Raw genomic sequence first — 18,805 nt, 5'->3', positions numbered from 1 at the left:
TGCACCAAACTCAAGTCTTGGATATGTAAATTATTTTGCAGATGATGCAAATCAAGGTAAGATACAAACACAGCTTGCAGACCAGAAACCAGCACCAACGGGGCACAGCCAGCCTTCAGCAACCAAGAGAGTATTGGTTCTCTAAACAAGTTATAAAACCACCGTGACTGACAGATCAGCTTTAATATATATAGATTCATGCCTTTCGAGGTCTGGTATGACCCATGGTCACCCCGATCTGAGTGCACATTACACTGACTTCACACCAAAGGAAACGACCATGCTAGACTTGACTGGAAGCTGGCAAACGTTGTCCCCATCTTCAAGAAGGGCAACAGGGATGACCCCGGTAACTACAGGCCTGTCAGTCTCACTTCTGTGCCTGGCAAAATTATGGATAAGATTATTCTGGGAGTTACTGAAAAACACCTGAAAGACAGTGCAGTCATTGGCCCCAGCCACCACGGGTTCACAAGGGGCAAGTCCTGCCTAACAAATCTGATTTCCTTCTATGACAAGGTCACCCACCCACTGACCAAGGGAAGCCAGTCAATGTGATCATTTCGGAATTCAGTAAAGCTTTCAATTCTGTCTCTCAGTCTCCTCCTGGACAAGGTGTCCAGCACACGGCTGGATAAACTCGTCATGCAGGGGGTGAGCAATGGGCTGATGGGTCGGGCTCAAAGGGTCATAGTCAGTGGGGTTACATCGGGCTGGCAGCCGGTCACTAGTGGGTTCTGCAGGGACCCATCTTGGGGCCTCTACTCTTTAATCTCTTTGTTAATGGCATGGATGCAGGACTTGAAGGAATACTAATTAAGTTTGCTGATGACACAAAACTGGGAGGAGCTGTTGACAGTCTTGAGGTCAGAAAAGCCTTGCAGAGGGATCTGGACAAACTGGAGAGCTGGGCAGTCACCAACCGTATGGAGTTTAACAAGGGAAAGTGCCGGATTTTACACCTGGGGCACGACAACCCTGGATATACGTACAAACTGGGGAACGAGGGGCTGGGGAGCAGCTCCGCAGAGGGACCTGGGGGTTCTGGTCAATGGCAAGTTGAACATGAGCCAACAGCGTGCCCTGGCAGCCAAGAGGACCAACCGTGCCCTGGGGGGCACCGAGCCCTGCATCGCAGCTGCGTGAGGGAGGAGATTGTCCCGCTCTGCTCTGCACTGGGGCAGCCTCACCTCAAGTGCTGGGTGCAGTTTGGGGCATCACAGTACGTTAAGAACATAAAGCTACCAGAGTGTGTCCAGAGGAGGGCCATGAAGTTGGTGAAGGGTTTAGAGGAGAAACGATATGAGGAGCGGCTGAAGTCACTTGGTTTGTTCAGCCTGGAGAAGAGGAGGCTGAGGGCAGACCTCATCACAGTCTGCAGCTTCCTTCTGGGTCCCTTCCAGCTCAGAACATTTTATGACTCTACAGGCAGGGCTGTAGACACATGCTGTAACTGCACGTACTTGTGTTGCTTACTCCAGCCCCATGGACAGCATTGGCCTTACAGACACTGATGTTGTTTTGCAGGGTTAGATCCCCTACTAAGATGGTACCAGACCTGAATCAGATGTACAGTATTACTAAGGGAGCCCATTTTAAATAAAAAAGGCCACAAACCATATACCCAGCCAGTGTTTATTTGACAGCACATACATACATACAACTCCATGCGTCTCCTGGCTACCAAACTAAAAGTATGTATGGCACAGTTTAACCCCAGCCAGCAACTCAGCCCCACACAGGCGCTCGCTCGCTGCTCCCTGGTGGGACGGGGGAGAGGATCAGAAGAGCAAAAGTGAGAAAACTTGTGGGTTGAGATAAAGACCGTTTAATAGGTAAAGCAAAAGCCACACACACAGGCAAAGCAAAGCATGGAATTCATTCACTCCTTCCCACCAGCAGGGAGGTGCTCAGCCATCCCCAGGACAGCAGGGCTCCATCACGCATAACGGTTACTTGGGAAGACAAACGTCATCACTCTGAGCATGCCCCCCTTCCTCCTCCTTCCCCCAGCTCTATGTGCTGAGCATGACTCCATACGGTGTGGGACACCCCTGGGGTCAGTTGGGGGCAGCTGTCCCAGCCGTGTCCCCTCCCAACCCCTTGTGCACCCCCAGCCCCTCGCTGGTGGGGTGGGCTGAGGGGCAGAAAAGGCCTTGACTCTGCGTTAGCCCAGCTCAGCAGGAACAAACACACCCCTGGGTTAACACTGTTTCCAGCATAAATCCAAAACAGAGCCCCATACCAGCTACTATAGAGAAAGTTAACTCTATCCCAGCTAAAACCAGCACAGTATAAAAAGAGAAGCAAATGTACCTCATCACCCATCTGCTGCTCCAACCCACCTACTGGGGGGTCTCCGGACCTGCAGCGCTGTTTGGCAGTTCTCCGTGAGGATGTTCCTGAACATCCCGTGCTCTTGAACATGACACTCAAGAGCCCCAAAGCAAGGCACGCTGCTCCTTCTCGCTTAAGTGAAGCAATGAAGTAGATTTCCTACAAGTGTTAAACTGTGATTAACATTCCCCCAAAGCCTTGTCTGAACCTTGTCATCTACCAAATGCCTCTGCACTGAGCTGCACGGTTCTACCCCAGCTGCAACGCCAACACCAATAATTTTAATACTAAGGAGACTCTTGAAGGACAAGTGATGTTTCTTCAGCTCCAAGTTCTTCAACCCTCTGACAGGTGAGTGTCAGCAAGGGCTCAGCCAGGGGAGCACAGAAACCGATACTTTAAAATGATATAAATAAAGAGCCCATTTTTTACTCTGCGCACTCTCCCCCTCCCTTTAAGTAGGTCACTCTGCCTGCTATGGAAATCAGCTTGTCTTCAAAGCAGGTTTGCTCATCTCCTTCCTTATCTCCTTAATATTAGAAATGTGCAAAGCATTGTAAGAGCAAAGACTAATTTCAGACTAATTTGATTTATTCCTGGCATGGGTATAAATATGAAACCAAATTCACTTGTCAGAAAAACCTGAAACATGAAAAACGAATGAAAGCTTGCAAGGTATCTGCCATATGGTTAGTGCTGAATTTGGTACAGAGCTACAAGTCCAAGTCCCTGACAGATAACACAATGCAAATGGAATACAAAGGGTCTTCATGACCTAGAAGGGGAGGGAAAAAAAAGGAATAAAAAAAAAAAAAATCTCTTGAATTAGACTGTAAAAGCTCAAGGGACTGACGTGAGAGAAGCGTTTTTCCAATTTCAGCCTGACGATGAGGGCCTACTTTTTTATTTCTTTAACCTAACATAGAGCCTTCCCATTCCGACTGCCGATTAATAAAGCGCATAAGACAAGCCTGGTCCTAACCCCACTGAAGTCCTGGAAACACCACATCTTGTACCCCTAATGATGCAAGCAAGTTCCTCGGGTTTTTCCCAGTCCAGCCACATGAAGGGACGCAGGCGGGATCCAATCGTCAGAATTTACAGTCCAGTCAGGCTGGGCTAGAGGGTTTTAAACACTATCAGCACTTTGAGCTGTGCCCATAGAGACTCACAGGAAACGTTCATGCTGATGGAACCAAGCAGCTTCTTCCACTGTCAGCCTAGATCATTGCACACGCAGGGGCCCCCCGTGGGGAGCTGAGCTCTCCCCCGGGGCTCCAGCACCCTGGGCTCCTGCAGACTGCAGGGGCGGCCGCTGCCGCTCAGCTCCTCTTAGGAAGTTCTGGGGCCTGGCAGGGCTGAGTGCCCATACTGCCGAAAAGAGAGCTGAAGGCACGAAAAGAAATTTCAGTGCTCACAGAAGGCAAATACTGAAAAGGTTTTATCTGATAACATCTGATAAATTAGTCAAAGAAAACAAACCACAAGAATGTCATCACTACTTTAATGCTCCTATCAACAATTTTGTTTAAAAAAAAAAAAAATCAGCATTTTAAAATTCACCTATAAAGGAATTTCCTAAGACTGGAAAAGCATTTGCCTTATGCACCTCTGAAAATAATCGCGTGGTACAAGACCATGACACAGCATATTCAGCAAAGTTCTCCTAACTCACAATTGTGCAACTTCAGCCTGTTCTTTTGCACCATTGATCCAGTCAGAAGACTCCTAGATCAGCTTCATTTTTTTTTTTCCCCCAGCTTCTTGAGTTTCAACTCTTAAGGCTTTAAGCCAAGGCTCAGCATGGAGGTGTGAGAAGGCAAAAGAAGGAGCGGGCAAAGAAGCAAAAATATTGGGTTGTGTGGGGTTTTTTTAAATTCTGGAAGAAGGAGACAGAGAGGCTGTAGGTCTGATGCTGCCTCTAACAGCAGCAGCATTTTGCCTTCTAGACAGCAGAAATGGAGCCTATGGCTAAGCAGCAAAACACAAGTTCAGTAAATACATACCCACATTAGGGCTGTGCAGGAGGAGCTGTTGCTGGTTACCAAAGTTCAGCATGAGAAGGACCTGCAGCACATCATACCCCGGGCACCACAGCCTCTGTTTCCAAGGCAGAAGGAATTATTTCACAGGATGTGAAGTGCAAAGATTGTATTAAAAGCTTTCACTTACATTCAAGAGTTTAAGGATTTGGTTCCTGACCTGAGTACTGTCCGTTGCACCTAACCCTAAAGCACTGCCCATATTCTGGGACGTGCTCATAAGCCACATTTACTGCCAGGACACACCTGCCAAAAACTGAGGGTTTTTTTTTTAAAAAAAAAAAAAAAAACAAAAAAAAACACCAACCACATAACTGCAATAACCCTGGGGGCTTCTGAATTTGGAAAGGCCATTATTAATATTAATATGTATCATTTTATAGTAGGGAGAAATACAAAAAATAGACAGCACTGCGCCTTAAGCCCTAGAATCAACTGGGATTTTTGGCAGCTCATGCTGGAGAAGACAGTAGCAGCTGTCAAGTCACAGCGGGGGCTGCCTCTGGTGAAGGTGATTGAGAAATGGGATTAAGAAAAAAAAAACCAAAACAGGTAAAACTCAAAGTAAAAATGAAATGCAAAATGCAAGGAGGACAGACGATTGAGTTAACAGACTTTCCTTGCTTGCAAAGCACCTAAATTGTTCTGAATTGCATATTTCCCTTTTTTTCTTCAAGTACAGCCCCTGCTTCCTAACATACACTTTACCAGTTCTTTTTTATTACCACTTTTCTTGCATTCTTGACTCTGTTTTGCAGGGAGGTCCATCCGACTATAAGGTCAATGGCCTTATAACATCTGTGGGGCCTTAAACTAGTTTGCATGGTCCCATCACACCGGGCCTTGGAGCTGCAAAACAGACCATGAAAAAAAACATCCTGCCTTTTCCTTCCCCGCAAGCCGCTGGGGAAGCTTGCAACGCCGCTGCCCAGGCTGGTACCTTTCAGGCAGCCACACTTCCCCTCTTATAAATTTGTTGGAAACTCCTAAGGATTATAAAAAGTCAAGTAGAGCAGGAACAAATCAAAAAGTGCTCCACCCCAACCACCACTAGGTATGCTCTCGCTGACTCGGCATGAGTTTACGCCACAAACCGATGCTCATTGAAAATATGTGTGTTCTCCAGCACTGCTGCTCCTCTGCCAAATCTAACTATTTCTGCTTCCACTGGGGACCTTTATATCAAAAACCTTCTAATGAAGAACAGTATGAGGCGAGCGCTTAATGCCAACCTGCAAAAATCATGGATACTACTCAATGCTCAGACATAGAAAAAAAGTCACCAGCAGTTAGCTTGAAACTAGGACAGCTGCAGCATTTAAAATACCTACTACAAATGGGAACTACTTAGGCACATCATAATTAGTAAATGGCAAATATTAGGAGTTATGGGAAAAGAGATCGTTAAAACAGATTTTAATAGCCCAGCATTTCATACATTCAGATGTGAAAATCCAGTCAGCATACACTTTGAGCATTAAGCCTACATTAAGAAACAAACTGCTTCATTTCTGGAGCTGTAAAAACAAAGGTTAAATGTCTGCTTCAGCACAAAACCTGTAATTTTTCCACAGTGACTGTATTGTTTTGCTTTACACAGTTAACAATACCTGCCCCAGTTTTATACCCACACATCATCTGAACGCTCTACACGGCTAACACTTAACTCATCAAACCAGCAAAAATACCGAAGAACTACATTTGGCATTAAGGCTTCTGGAAGTAACCCATCTTTCCAGTTATACTTCATTTATATAAAATATCAAGTTGAAAATAACACCTCTTTTCTTTTTTGCAGGCGGCCATTTTTCTACTACTTGTAAGAAAACCACCAAGCGACTGCGCTGCTCTCAGAGGTTCCTGTAGCTAACAGAGCCACCCCTGGCACCCCCGCTCCCCGGGGCCGCTGCTCCTCACTCGGACACCTTGCCCCATGCCCTCTCCCCATCTTGCCCACCCGTGACAGCCCCATCATCTCCCCCCTTCTCTGCTCCTGTGGTTTCTCAGCCCCATTTTTTTTGGAGCTGCCAGTTCAGTCTTCCATTCCTTTTCCCTTTGTACCAGCTTTTGTCCCTCCATGGGAACAATGATACATGTTTTTCTCAGACACCATTTTCAAAATCATCTGAACCACTCTGTTGGGATTAGACATAAACATGATCTTGACAATATCTGACCATCTCAGCCTAATTCGAAAAATGATAAACTAAAGCAGTTTCTCACGGTGGAAAAGGCTGGGCAGCCTCAGAATAAGATGCTACCAGAGGTATCTACACCTGGGCCTGCAGCTTTGGTGTGAATTACTTTCTTTGGATACCCAACTCCAGTAATTGTAACTGGAGCTGGGTAGCTCTGGATATGCAGTTCCAGTAATTACAATCAGAGCTGGATGTTCAAGGGAATTCCAAGGTTTTCCAAACAGCTGCACAAAGAACATAAATTATGCCGGATGCCTCAAATTGGGATGTGATGTTGAAGTTTTATTCCTTTCTGTTCATTGCCTCTTTCCTCATTGAAGCCTGGCAGCCGGTTCTAATTTGCAAGGTCTGATGCTGTTCTATAGGATCAAACAGGCAGCATCAGTAGGGAGGAAAATTTGTGGAAGGAACATAGCGTTAATTAGCATCTGGAAGTTGAGCAACTTCCTGAGAAAGGACTGATAAAAGTGTCAAAACCCATTTTACTGTCTAACCCCTTTTATGTCTGTGCAGAACAGCTATTAAACTCCCCCACAAAGTCACTTACTGATTCAGTGCTTGATCCAAAGACAACTGAAGTCAATATGACCTGACCCCAGTAACACCTTCCATGTAAGACATTGTAAAAGCCCGTAACTACCTTTAGACTCTCCTGACAGGGGCAGATTTCTGAGTGAAAGCTGTCTGCATGCTCATAAAACATCTGCATGATCCAGCTGCCATACTGCCCCTTCATACCACAAGCACTAATCGAACATCACCACATTTGAACTGCCCCCCTTCACGGTGGAGAAAGCAGCTCACCTGCCCCTGGCCCATTAAGTTAATTATTCATTTATTTCTCCAGATACTGCAGTTCTGTTTCTGACCTCCACCTGCAGAGCTTAAAAACCAGCTCTGTCCTGTTGGGCATTGCACGTGGTCAATCAAATCAGCCTTATCCAAAAGGAACCTGCCCCACCACCTGCTCCTTCAAACTGAGACTCCCCCACCTTCCCACAACCAGGGGCCCACCGCGTATCCCTTCCTGAATTGGTGCACGGTGGGTATTTTCCTAATTTTGAACCAAAAGTTGAAGCTGTCCCCCATAACTCACAGGGGCTTGAGCTTCTGGAGGCAGAAACCCTGAGGAAGTACACAGCCAGGAGCTGCTGCCTGCCCCCTCCCCAGCCCTCGAAGCCCACAGAGACCCTTGAGCCGCATGACTCGGCTCAGCATGCTGCTCCTGGATGAAGCCTCACTCCTGCCTTCTGCTCTCACCATTACTGCAGTCCCCTCTGCCCGCCTCCCTCCCTCCAGCTTCGCTCGCACATCCTCCTGCTCTATTATTTCATTTTCTTACACATCTTGCCTTCAACCTAGCCGACATATAATTAATACAGATTTAAACCAACATGAGTTTTAAATCCAAAAGCCACAGGGAATTAACACAACATTAGGTCTAATTTTCCCCCATCTTCTGCCTTACTCTGTTGCATGATTTATCTCACTAAAGGATAAGCGGTTGGAATGGCCTGTTTCTCACTGGGTTATAGCACCAAATATATGGGACATGAACCAGCCAGGGCCACTGGGCAGGGTCGTAATGTAAGTGGTAATCAGTTAATTAAAGATACATTCAAATCATTGGTTGCGGTAAGGAATAAGAAGTGAGGCAAAGATCTCTCCTATTCTTTCTCACTTTTTCTGTTCGTACCTCTTAATCCCAAATATTTTCAAATCCTCAAGACACATCTACCACTTTCGCTTTGTTCTCATACCATTTCCCACATATAAACCTCTTAATCTCTCTCTGCCCTTGAGACATTCACTCACAGTAATACATGAGGGAACTTAAACCCCTAACTAGTGTATTTTTCCTAACATTATCCTAAGTGACTTGTCCAGCGTCACACAAAGCGTTGGAACTAAAACTGAGACCTCACCCTTTCCTGCTGAATGCCTGGTGCCCTTACTGGTGACACCAGTCCCTTCTGATTCCATGAACAACAACTTCAAACAAACTGAAGTTCCACATGATGGTGTTTGGTCTACACTTAGCAAAGGGCAAAGCACAACGTAGCCCCAGACTTGACTACAGGTTGAGAGAAGTGTAATGGTTATTGCTTTTATTGCCTTGTCAGTGCAAATATAAAAAGCTGAAATAAAATCTAGCAGAATAGGGTCTTTATGTTCCAAGCTATTTAAAGCATTCAATGTTCCAGCACACTTCACTAAAGGTGGTACACACTAAAAAACACACAAAGGTCAGCAAAAATTATTTTAAACCCAATAACAGAATATACGCAAGCTTTAAAATATCATTAAATGGCTTTTCACTTTTTTTTTTTTTCCTCCTTTGCTTTGTGTTTTTAGAGTATGATCAAGTAATTGTTCTGGAAGAGTTTGTGGTAATTTGATACAAACATGAGTGCTCTCGTTATTTAATTTAAGGTACAATACAGGCTCCCAGAAATTCTAGTTGTTTCTTTTCAAAATTTACCTTCTCGCTTCATCTTTATGCTTTGAGAACATGCACAACTATGGCGGGTCGTTACACTGCCCGAAATACTACAGGAACAAATGAAGATTAAAACAAAGGTTACATAAATTCTGATGACTGTCAGGTGAGAGACCTTGCTTGACTCTCTCGTGCTGTCTGCAGCTTGAGGAAACACCCAAAATAACTCAGCCAAGGCACTGTTGGTGTCTGTTACTCCACTGTTGATTTTTCTCTTGTAATGGTTTCTGCTCTCTGTAGCCCAGCAGTGCTCAGACATACCAAGGAAAGCAATTTGGATTTCCATTGCCTACAAACACAGAAAGGCCCTACTGTTAAGTAGGGGAGATGGGAGAAAAGGAAACCCTGTATCCCATTTGGGTGCTGGGGAATGGAGACAGGGAGACTAAGGATGCTCACGGGCTCCAAGGCAGCACCCAGCAGAGCCCAGTGCTTCCACTGTCCCCCCCAGAGCCTTTCCCTACCAGACGCCAGGGAAGTGCTAGCGGTGGGCAATCACACTGCAAACCACGGGAAAGGCCACAAGACATTTCTGCTTGCACGTAAACCAAGGTTACTAAGGGAAAGAGGGACCAAGGATTCCCTTTCCTTCCTCAGCCTCAAATGCTGACGCATCACACAGTTGGTCTTACTGTGCTAAAATTAAGAAATCAGGTGCAACGAGGCACGCCAGCTGTGCAGTAAGAAATGGTTATTTACTCTGTGTGACACAGCCCCAGCTTTTAAGATATCTTTCATTTCCCTATCAGCAGGAAGAGCGGTGCTCTTACGTAACAGCCTGGGTCGGACAACCTAGGAAGATCCCTATTTTCAAAAGATCCATTTACCAAGAGCTATCGTATTACTCCCATATTACAGAACCTGTGAAGCTGTAGGTGTTTCCTGTTCCAAGACCGAACAAGCACCGTAATACGGCAGATAGACTTTAGCATCGCTGTCTGTGCGTATCGGGTATCGGAGTGAGTCGCAGGGAGCGAATCCCGGGGAGGGCAGCATCACAGAACGGGTACGCGTTACACAGCGAGAGGCACGCGAGCAGAGACCATCAGGTTTTTAAAAAGGAAAATGCAAACTGTGATTTTTATCCAATTCGCTCCTGATTATAGGGAATTGTCTGGTTTTTTCCAGATAACTTTGCACGTCCCCGCTGACAAAAGCATCAAAGCCCTAAGATTGCATCAGAAGCACGGTATGTAATTGCTCAGTGACAGCAGAGGAGGCTCAGCATAGCACTCTCCTGCACGTAATGTTTTACGTAGGGCTCTCATTGCATCATTACCGCATTATTTTTAGATAACCATCAGTGAATGTCAGCATGTGGGTCGATAGCTATTAGATTTATAGGCAGAACTAGCTACGCTTGTAGCAGTAAGATGTAAAGCATTCGGCAATTTCTTGAAGAAATTTGACCATGGGGATTGGGGGCTAGAAAATATGGTTGCTAGTACTCCCAAAACTGTTTAGGAAAAATAATATTGTACCACTAGGATACATTACTGAAGCTGAATCACTGCTATTGACTCACAGTAGGGTCAATACTACGCGTATGGAGTTTGAACAGCCCTTTGCAGACTTCAATAAAGATATCTTACCAAAAAAAAGTCTCACTTTTAAGTTTAATATTTCAACGTGCAGAATGCCCTCACCTAGCCTGGGATCCAGGCCTGTCTGCAGGAGCTGGGAACTGGCAGCCTGCCATAACATCTGGACCAGATTGTTCAGTTTTAGATAAAGATTAGTGGCATAAATCACAAAATGAGTAAAACCTTTTTAATTACCTGAGAAGGCTCATTTCTATTTTCTTTTGTGCCATGCCTTATTAGCAGGTAGATTTGCTCCCAGGCAGCACACAGCATTTTCTTATTAGAAATGCATGGGCGTTCTACCAGGAGAGACGTAATGAGGTAAGATGGTGGCCAAGAGTAGACCAGAAGGACTCCCCAAAATCCAAGCACATTGACAGCATATGCCTAAAGCCAACTTCATCCATCTGTCCTCCCTGATCAAAGCGGAAGATCTCCAAGCAGCAAGCATGGGACGCTGTCATCTCAGCAATGCCTGCTGCCTTCCCAAAGGCCTCGGGGTATCCAAGATGCTGCACAAGCCCAGCAGATGTGACACTCCACCGACGGCGGAGTCGTGCCCTTCTGGAGTGGCAGCTGGAAGCCAGGAAGGGTGCCTTCGGGCACTGAAATGTTTGCCAAATGCATCCAATTCCAAATGTCTCTTACTGGAGACAGAATAGTACACCACTGATCTGGACTGAGGCTTGGAAATCATACCATAATACACATAATCACATCACTTTTTTTATTGTTCTCCTTATAAAAATATTCCTAAAATCTGCCTAACTAATCGGGCTGCGTAAATCTAATGTACCTTTGTAAATTTTATCATTGAGGTAAGGGTCTGGTTCTCCATTCAGGCAGACCTGAATTGATATGCAAGAATAAAATACCAACATTGTCACTATTTTCTAGTCATTGCTGTTGCATCTCATGAATCTTGTGTTGTCTCTGCATGATAAATGTGTTAGTGGCTTATTACTCATTCATTGCCAATGACAGTGAATATTCGGATGATGATGCCAAACAACTATCGAAAACAAAATTATCTATCAGTTCCTAGTCAGCCGGGTTGTAAACTAAATGTCACGTTAACGTCTAAGCTTCCAGACACTTCCTAAATGACTATCTGAAGCCTTATCTTTTAACTCCATTATTTCCCTAAGGAGTATTTCTTTTATTCATTCTTTGATAGGTATCAGACCCAATTTCCATGAACCTGATAAGAATAATTTACAGAGCAGCTCTCAGGTGTCTCGAGCCTATGCAGACCACTCTCCTGCAGCTAGCAAGTTTAGGCTGGGAACTTCTAAAAGCATATACTGAATCTGGACAACATGCATTATTCCTGATGGGGAATATGGCAGCGAGATCTGTTAGACATATAATAAATACTAAAGCAGCCATTTTTATCAAGTAGCTATATAAGGCTATACAAAATAATACAGTTAGTTTCTACTTCAGAAATATCATGGTAGTGGGGCAGACAGGTAAACAGCATCTCAGATCCTGGGTGATAACCGGTTAATTCAGTAGTCACATCCCCATCGCGTATCACTGTATCTCCACATCATCATTTCTTGTATCAAAGGATTTCATCCAGCAAGGCTCTGCTCGTATAAAGAGCTATTTTATTTCATTAACATGATTAAAGTTTGGGCCCTTCTGCCTACAAACAGCATTTCTCTACTCTCAATTGTTTACATTTAGTGGTTTATCTTAACCAGAGAATTTCTTGGCATTTTAGTTAATACATTACCTACCTGTTAAAATCTTAATATTACTGGTCTGTGGGTGCAACACTATTACATACTACTAAATGCCTGATAGAACCACTTTTAATCTGCCTTATTTACATATATAATCTTTATACTCAATAGTTAGCTACGTTTGTAATGTACTTTGAGGATGATAAGTGTTATAGAAGATAAGCATTATCTTACCCTTATGGGAAGTAAATCCACATATCTCTAAAGTGTTTTAAGTTAATTAAGTGCCATTTTAAAAGGGGGATCGCGAGCCGACGCGAAAGGCTGTGTTTCATATTGGCCTCGATGTCCATACGCAACCCTCACAAAGTTAATTTCCTAATTGGATAAGCAGACGAGAGCACAATCTGTGTGCAGGGAGGCTGCTGGCACGCACTTGTTCGTATCTCAGCATGCGCAAATAATTCCATGTGCAAAAGCACAGACGCAAGCTTGTCCAAAAAATGAACATAGGCTTATTTAACCACCGAGGAATTTAAAGTTCCTCTTCAACTTTTAACATTTGGTAAAGCAGCAGCTTACTCTCTCTGCACTTCTTTAGCATGAAGGGAAAAACCCTCCCCGCTCACGCATTTTCTGGCCAGCTTCAGTGGTTCTTCATCACTGGCCTCTCATTTACAGCAGTTTGCAAATAGCTTTTATTCTCTCTGATCTTATACATAATCTGTTGTGAGTTTACACAATAAAATTTAAAAGAAGAGCTTAGGACGAGTCAGCAGCGCCCTTCCACAGTGTTTTCTGTCTTCCTAATATTTAGCTTGAAGTAAAGAATTTTTATAATTTTTTTCACACTACTCAAAGAGGCCACATCATCCCTGTCTCCTTGGCTTCCAGGCAGCTGAGTACTTACTAGATTCAGCTGGTTTTGGGTATCAACCAAAAAGCACTAGAGAGGGAGTTTATAGCCTTGGAGGCTTCAGTCTAAGACCCAGACCCCTGCTGAACATGCACAGGGAGACACAGAGGTGTTTACCCCAGCACACCTGGGAGGTGGCTGGGTGGAATGTCCCTTAGATCACCGGTGACCAGCAGAACCGATCTGCTTGCACTTGTTTACGGTGCTCAGGTATGATAGATACGGCTAATGGCTCCCCCCCACGCAAACCAAGGTTTATTTAGAGCACTATCCCTCCTGCATTCTTATTCTCAAACAAGCAGCACTAGTTAATGACTAAACTATTTATATATTGACTTCATGAGGTTCTGGCAAATAGCGTTTAGAACACGGGATTGCCCACTTTTGGGCAGGATCAGACTTGGAAGGATAGGGACAAAAACCAACACACAAAATCAGATCCGGGCTCTTTCCTCCAACCTGGGATGAATAACCAATATTGGCACAGCCCCAGCACTCTGCACACATAAGGAAACCTGCTTACGGACCCTATACATCCCACCAGCCTCTCAGTGCCTCAGCAGCAGGTGTCCAACTTCTCAACGCTTCTCCCACCTTGGGCAGGCAGCACTGAAAGAAAGCGCCAGCCTTATCCTCTCTCCATCTGAGGAGGGAGCGAAGGCGCGCTGCGCTGCTGTGAACTTTTCCTTTTCCTACACCTGGGGTGGGATCAAGCACAACTTCAAGAGGACAAAGGGAGGTGGAGGAGAGTAATGCAAGAGTTCAAGGAAGAAGAAACACAGCCACGTAAAAGCTACCTGGGGCAATACCTCCAAGGCCACTGCTTGTAGGAGGGGAGATGAGCAAATTCTCACCATGCAATGGATGCGGAACCCAACCCGTTGAGAGGAGCCTTACGGTGGGCAAAGTCTTTGTACGCTGTTTCATGAGGCAGAGTGCAGCTTTCCTCAAGCCATGTCACTCATCATATGTATCACTTTAACATTAAAAAGTTGGCCCACCTTTGCTGTATCAGGATCCTACAAATGCATTATTTCCCAAACTCCTCCGGAGGGAGAGAGCTGGGTAAATTGAAGAGTTTTCCCAGTGCTGCCCAGCAAGAAGCTGAATGCTTTCTTCTGAGTCTTTACTCACTCCAGCTCCCCGATACCTAACTAATTTGTCACAGAAGCACAGAAACCCTCTCTTTGTAAACACAGACCCAACTGAAAAGTTCATTTTTGTGAATCTCCATAAAGTTGGAGATAATCTGGGCCACGATTTTTGCTTATATAAATACCAGCGCACAAAAAAATTAGGTTTGGATCCAAAAGACACGTTGTAGTTAACACCCAGAGTAAAGCGCACATGTTCCTTCCAGGCCTTCATTAGCTTTCTCTGAACACCTGCTGAACAAGAAAATTCCATCCATAAAAGTGACTACAGAAGCTAAAAGTCCTCTGAATTCTCAGATAAGTGCACACACGTACAAACCCCTGCATTTCAAAGGGCACCCTTGTACTTCTCAGTGACTGTGGGAGCCATCCAATTAGAGAACAGCAAAAAGCAACACAAAAGCAAAAAGTAAAACCCAAGACTTGTGCAATGAACTAGAGAGCAATAAAAAACTTTTAAAAGGAACAAAGCACACGTACAGTTCTCCATCAGTTTTAGGCCAAAAGAAAACTGAATAGACAAATTTGGACAAACCCAAGTCTTCTCATGGACACTTTATGAATTACAAAGGGTTGAAAAAGCAGGGCCACCGCCTGCCGTGAAGGCTCCCGACCCCGTTCAGCATCCCCAAGGCACTCTTTCAACCACTGTCTGAAACAAGCGTCCCACGGTTGACACAACGTAGCTTCGTGCAACTGCAACCCCAGCTAACGGTGGCTAACAGGAAACACTGCATGACGAGCAAGGTGCATCACCTAGAAAGTGAGAAGTCATTTTAGGAGCAGATCGGGCCACATTTAGGACAGCTCTTCTCGCACAAAGAGGACTAAGAGGAAGCCCAGTGTTAGTTCCAGAACTAACACTGCAGTGCAGTGCAGAGAAATGCCACTCAAAAGGAACAACTCTGTAAAACAGTTAATTTACCAGACCCGAGGCAGTGGTGTTTAGCTTGTTTTCATGGCCAACATTTACAGAAATAAATAAATATACACGCACACATACAAGATTAGGGCTGCCATACCAGAGACAGCTGTTATTTCCAACATGCTTTACGCTACGTTTTTCAAAAAACAAAACCATAGCAATGGCATGATCAGATAGCTCATTTGATCTTGACAAAATGGAGCTTTTTAAGAGATTCCGTTTTTTAAAGATGGCTTCAACTCCCACTGAAATCCAGCCAAGTCCTATAACGCAGAAAAAAATCCATAGCTGACTGCACCCAAACCATGGTTTATCTTCTCTCTTTGGCCAAATGACTCCTGATGCTCCCTGAGGTGCCGGGTTTCCACGTGCTATAGGACACTATATTCTAACATTTTGTACGGGCCAAACCACAGGTCAGATTTAAAACCAAACACAACCTTACACAACGGAAAGCGAATTCTCTTGGCGGATGCGTTTTGCAGTGAGCTTGTCTAAGAGCATATGGTGGCTTTTGTTAGACACTTCACACCAGCATGCAACTTCCCTGTCCTAAAAGCAGAAAAACAAGAAAAAAAAAAAGTGAGCTCATATTTGGCTACTTCAAGCAGACACTGGGATTTTAGCTTTGGGTTGTACTTCAAGCGCCCAGAATGAACGCTGATTTGGGCAAAGAAAACTCCTGGTGGGGAAGCCGGTCCAGCCGCCTCCGCAGCCTTGGTCCTATAGACTGTCTCAGCACACCTGACTGTTTCCTTTTAGCGCCGGTGGGTGGTGATGGAGGTTCACCTGGCCCCCCACGTCTCGCTCTAGACCCATGTCTTACTGAAGCACAACACACAGACATCACTCAGAGAACAGAGCACACCGTACTTTTCTAAAAATCGCACGTACCAAATATATACTTGACCCGCAGTTACATAACTGCTACGCCAGAGCTATTTTTTAGCCAGACTCATCAGTGTTGCTATAAATCACCCTGGTACGCAGGGGCCAGACAAGATGTCACATTTATGTGCTCAGCTTTCTGCCTGCCTTAAGAAAACATTTGTGATATGGGCAGTGTATCTATTAGCTCTCTGCCTCCCCTGGTCTTTAGGTGCACGACTGCTCCTCAGCCCTGAGCAGGCTCCTGTACCGCACTGTAATCGTAGTCCAAGTGCCCACAGCCGCCGGCAGACCAGACAGCACATTCCGAGCTGTCCTTACGCTCCGGCTCCTGTTACAGGCACCAGCTAGCTCCGAAAGCAGCCCCAGGGCACATCGGAGCAGTGAATCCCACATTAATCTCCACAGAGGAAGGGTAATAACTTACAATTTTAGCTCTCCCTCTGTTTGCAGGAATGGCAGATAGCATCATGATTACTTGTCCAGTACCAAGGTCCTAGCATGAGGTCTCCTGTCCTGACCTGCAGCTATTACCCCTTTTTAAGTAAGTGCCTAAATCTTCCTGGAAACTTCTGCCCTAGCAATATCCAGAAGCAGCCAGCTTCACAGTTTGATTGTAAATAACAACCATCTTTCTACCTTACTTGTTATTCTTTTGTTTCACCTTCTTTGTCACCTAACAGCGCTCCTTCAGCATCTTGTGCTGCTAGGCACTTTCACAGGCAGGACAAGTTTTTCACGCAAGTGTGTAACAGCAATAGCAAGCAAGCTTTCCTGCTCAGCTGAGCGCTTCTCGTTTTGTACAGTGCTTTCCCCAAAGCACAGACACTGAGACAACTGCTACGCACCAGGAAAGGTACGTCTCATTCCTGCACCTGCCTCACCTCCTCGGTGCAGAAGCATTAACAGCAGCAGCTCTGGTTCAGTCCGGAGACACAGCGCGCACTGGCTTTTGGTTCAACGCGGCACAGAATCGTGCATTAGCTTCATATTCAAAACTCAGAGAGAAAATCGCACCGACATTGCCAAAAACATTAACTCCACTAATTCTGGTACACAAAAACTTGTGGTCGTTAAAGCTACAGAGATTGTAAGCAATAAACGGGATTCTTGATTGAGATTATGTTCCCAGTTTGTGAATCTACAGGGAACAATTTAAAAAAGAAATTAGCTTCCACAGTCAAGTGTTTTAATTAGATACCTCACCTAGATTTTTCACATCTTTACACGATGTTTCTCTATCCCACATGGCATCTTTAAAACTCCCTTTTTACATCTCAGAACTACTGAACCTGGTGAGATTTTAATAGAAATCCCTTCACTATGCTATAAAGAGAAGCATTACTTGAGATTTTAATTAGCAGCTGTCAATGCTGAGCCATAGGAAATACTGAATAGTTCGCTTAACTTATTAGCAAAAGTGCATTTTGCTTTCTGACCTTCTGCACTCGAATGACGCAACATACTTTCTTTGCTGTTTAAAAACTCCCTTCCAAAAAACCAACTCTGTAATAGTAAAAGCCATTCCCTCAAATCAATGTACAGCGTGCTGCTCCAACCCGTACTCCCCCACCGAGCACCCTTCTCGCTTGATGCAGAAATCACGACACTGTAATTTCTCGACCGCTACTATAAACCTGAGAGGCGGCGTTATATTACTATGATTTCATCCCGTCCTGTACAAGGTACTCTAAGCTTTAAACACAAAGGGAACTTGGAAATGAGGTACTAAATTGATTCAGCCCGTAGGGGCTCCGTTTGCACGCCAGCACGGGAAAAGCACGGTTCTGGCAGGCAAACTTCGAGCAAGCCCGCCCTTCGCCTCGGCTCCGCGCCCGCGGCCGTGCCCGAAGGGCATGGAAGGCAGGGGAACTAGTCCTACCGTTCAGCTGCCTGTAGACTATATCTTCCAGGAGGGAGAGTCTCTTCAGCACCGCATCCTGGATGGAGCCGATGCCGTGGGCTGTCAGGTTGGCCACTTCTGCCCTGGGGTGGATGTCATGGAAGGAGTCGCCGCTCTTGGCCGTGATGGGTCTGCACTTGGCCAGGAAGAGGACGAAGCCAGCCACCGCGATCAAGTTTAACACCAGCAGGACTTTGACTCTCCTCAAAGAAGCCATCAAACTTCCCGAGGGGCCCCGCCAGCCGCCGCGCTGCTGCAGGGCTAGGGGAGCGGGCCGGCAGGTGCCCGCCGCCGCGCCCGCATCCCAGGGCGCCGCCGGGCGCGGGGGGCCGCCGGGCCCGGCCTGGCCGCAGGAGCCGCGGCGGGGAGCGGAGGGCTGCGGGGCGCCGCCGAGGAGAAGCGCCGCTCGCCGAGGCGCGGCGGAGCCCGCCCAGGGCTACGGCCCCGCCGAGGAGACGCCGCCGCCGCCGCCGGGGCCGCCCGCCCCGCTCCGCCCGCCGCCGCGCTGCCGCCGCCGCAACTTCATGCCCCGCGCGGAGCGGCCGCGCCTGGGCTGCGGGGCGGCCGCGGGCCCGGAGAGCCCTGCGGCACCGCCACCGCCGTGCCTGCCGCCCGCCTCCGCCGGCCGCGGGGGGGGCATGCCCCGCCGCCCCGCCCCGCCCCGCCCG

At 46.2% G+C, this 18,805-nt stretch overlaps 1 protein-coding gene across 1 annotated transcript in view; it reads right to left on the bottom strand.

Moving 5' to 3' along the window:
• The window catches only part of GALNT17 (polypeptide N-acetylgalactosaminyltransferase 17), a 221,003-nt gene extending 202,423 nt beyond the window's left edge, over positions 1-18,580 (bottom strand). The window contains exon 1 of the mRNA XM_075113040.1: positions 18,117-18,580. Within this exon, the coding sequence (XP_074969141.1) occupies positions 18,117-18,354 (238 nt within the window). The 5' untranslated portion in view covers positions 18,355-18,580. The remainder of the gene's footprint in view (positions 1-18,116) is intronic.
• Between the last annotated feature and the right edge of the window lie 225 nt (positions 18,581-18,805).

This window comes from Phalacrocorax aristotelis, chromosome 18, assembly GCF_949628215.1.
Source record: "Phalacrocorax aristotelis chromosome 18, bGulAri2.1, whole genome shotgun sequence".
In the NCBI taxonomy this organism is placed as follows: Eukaryota; Metazoa; Chordata; class Aves; order Suliformes; family Phalacrocoracidae; genus Phalacrocorax; species Phalacrocorax aristotelis.
The sequence above is the reverse complement of the archived record's forward strand: the minus strand, read 5'-3'. Positions and strand labels throughout refer to the sequence as shown.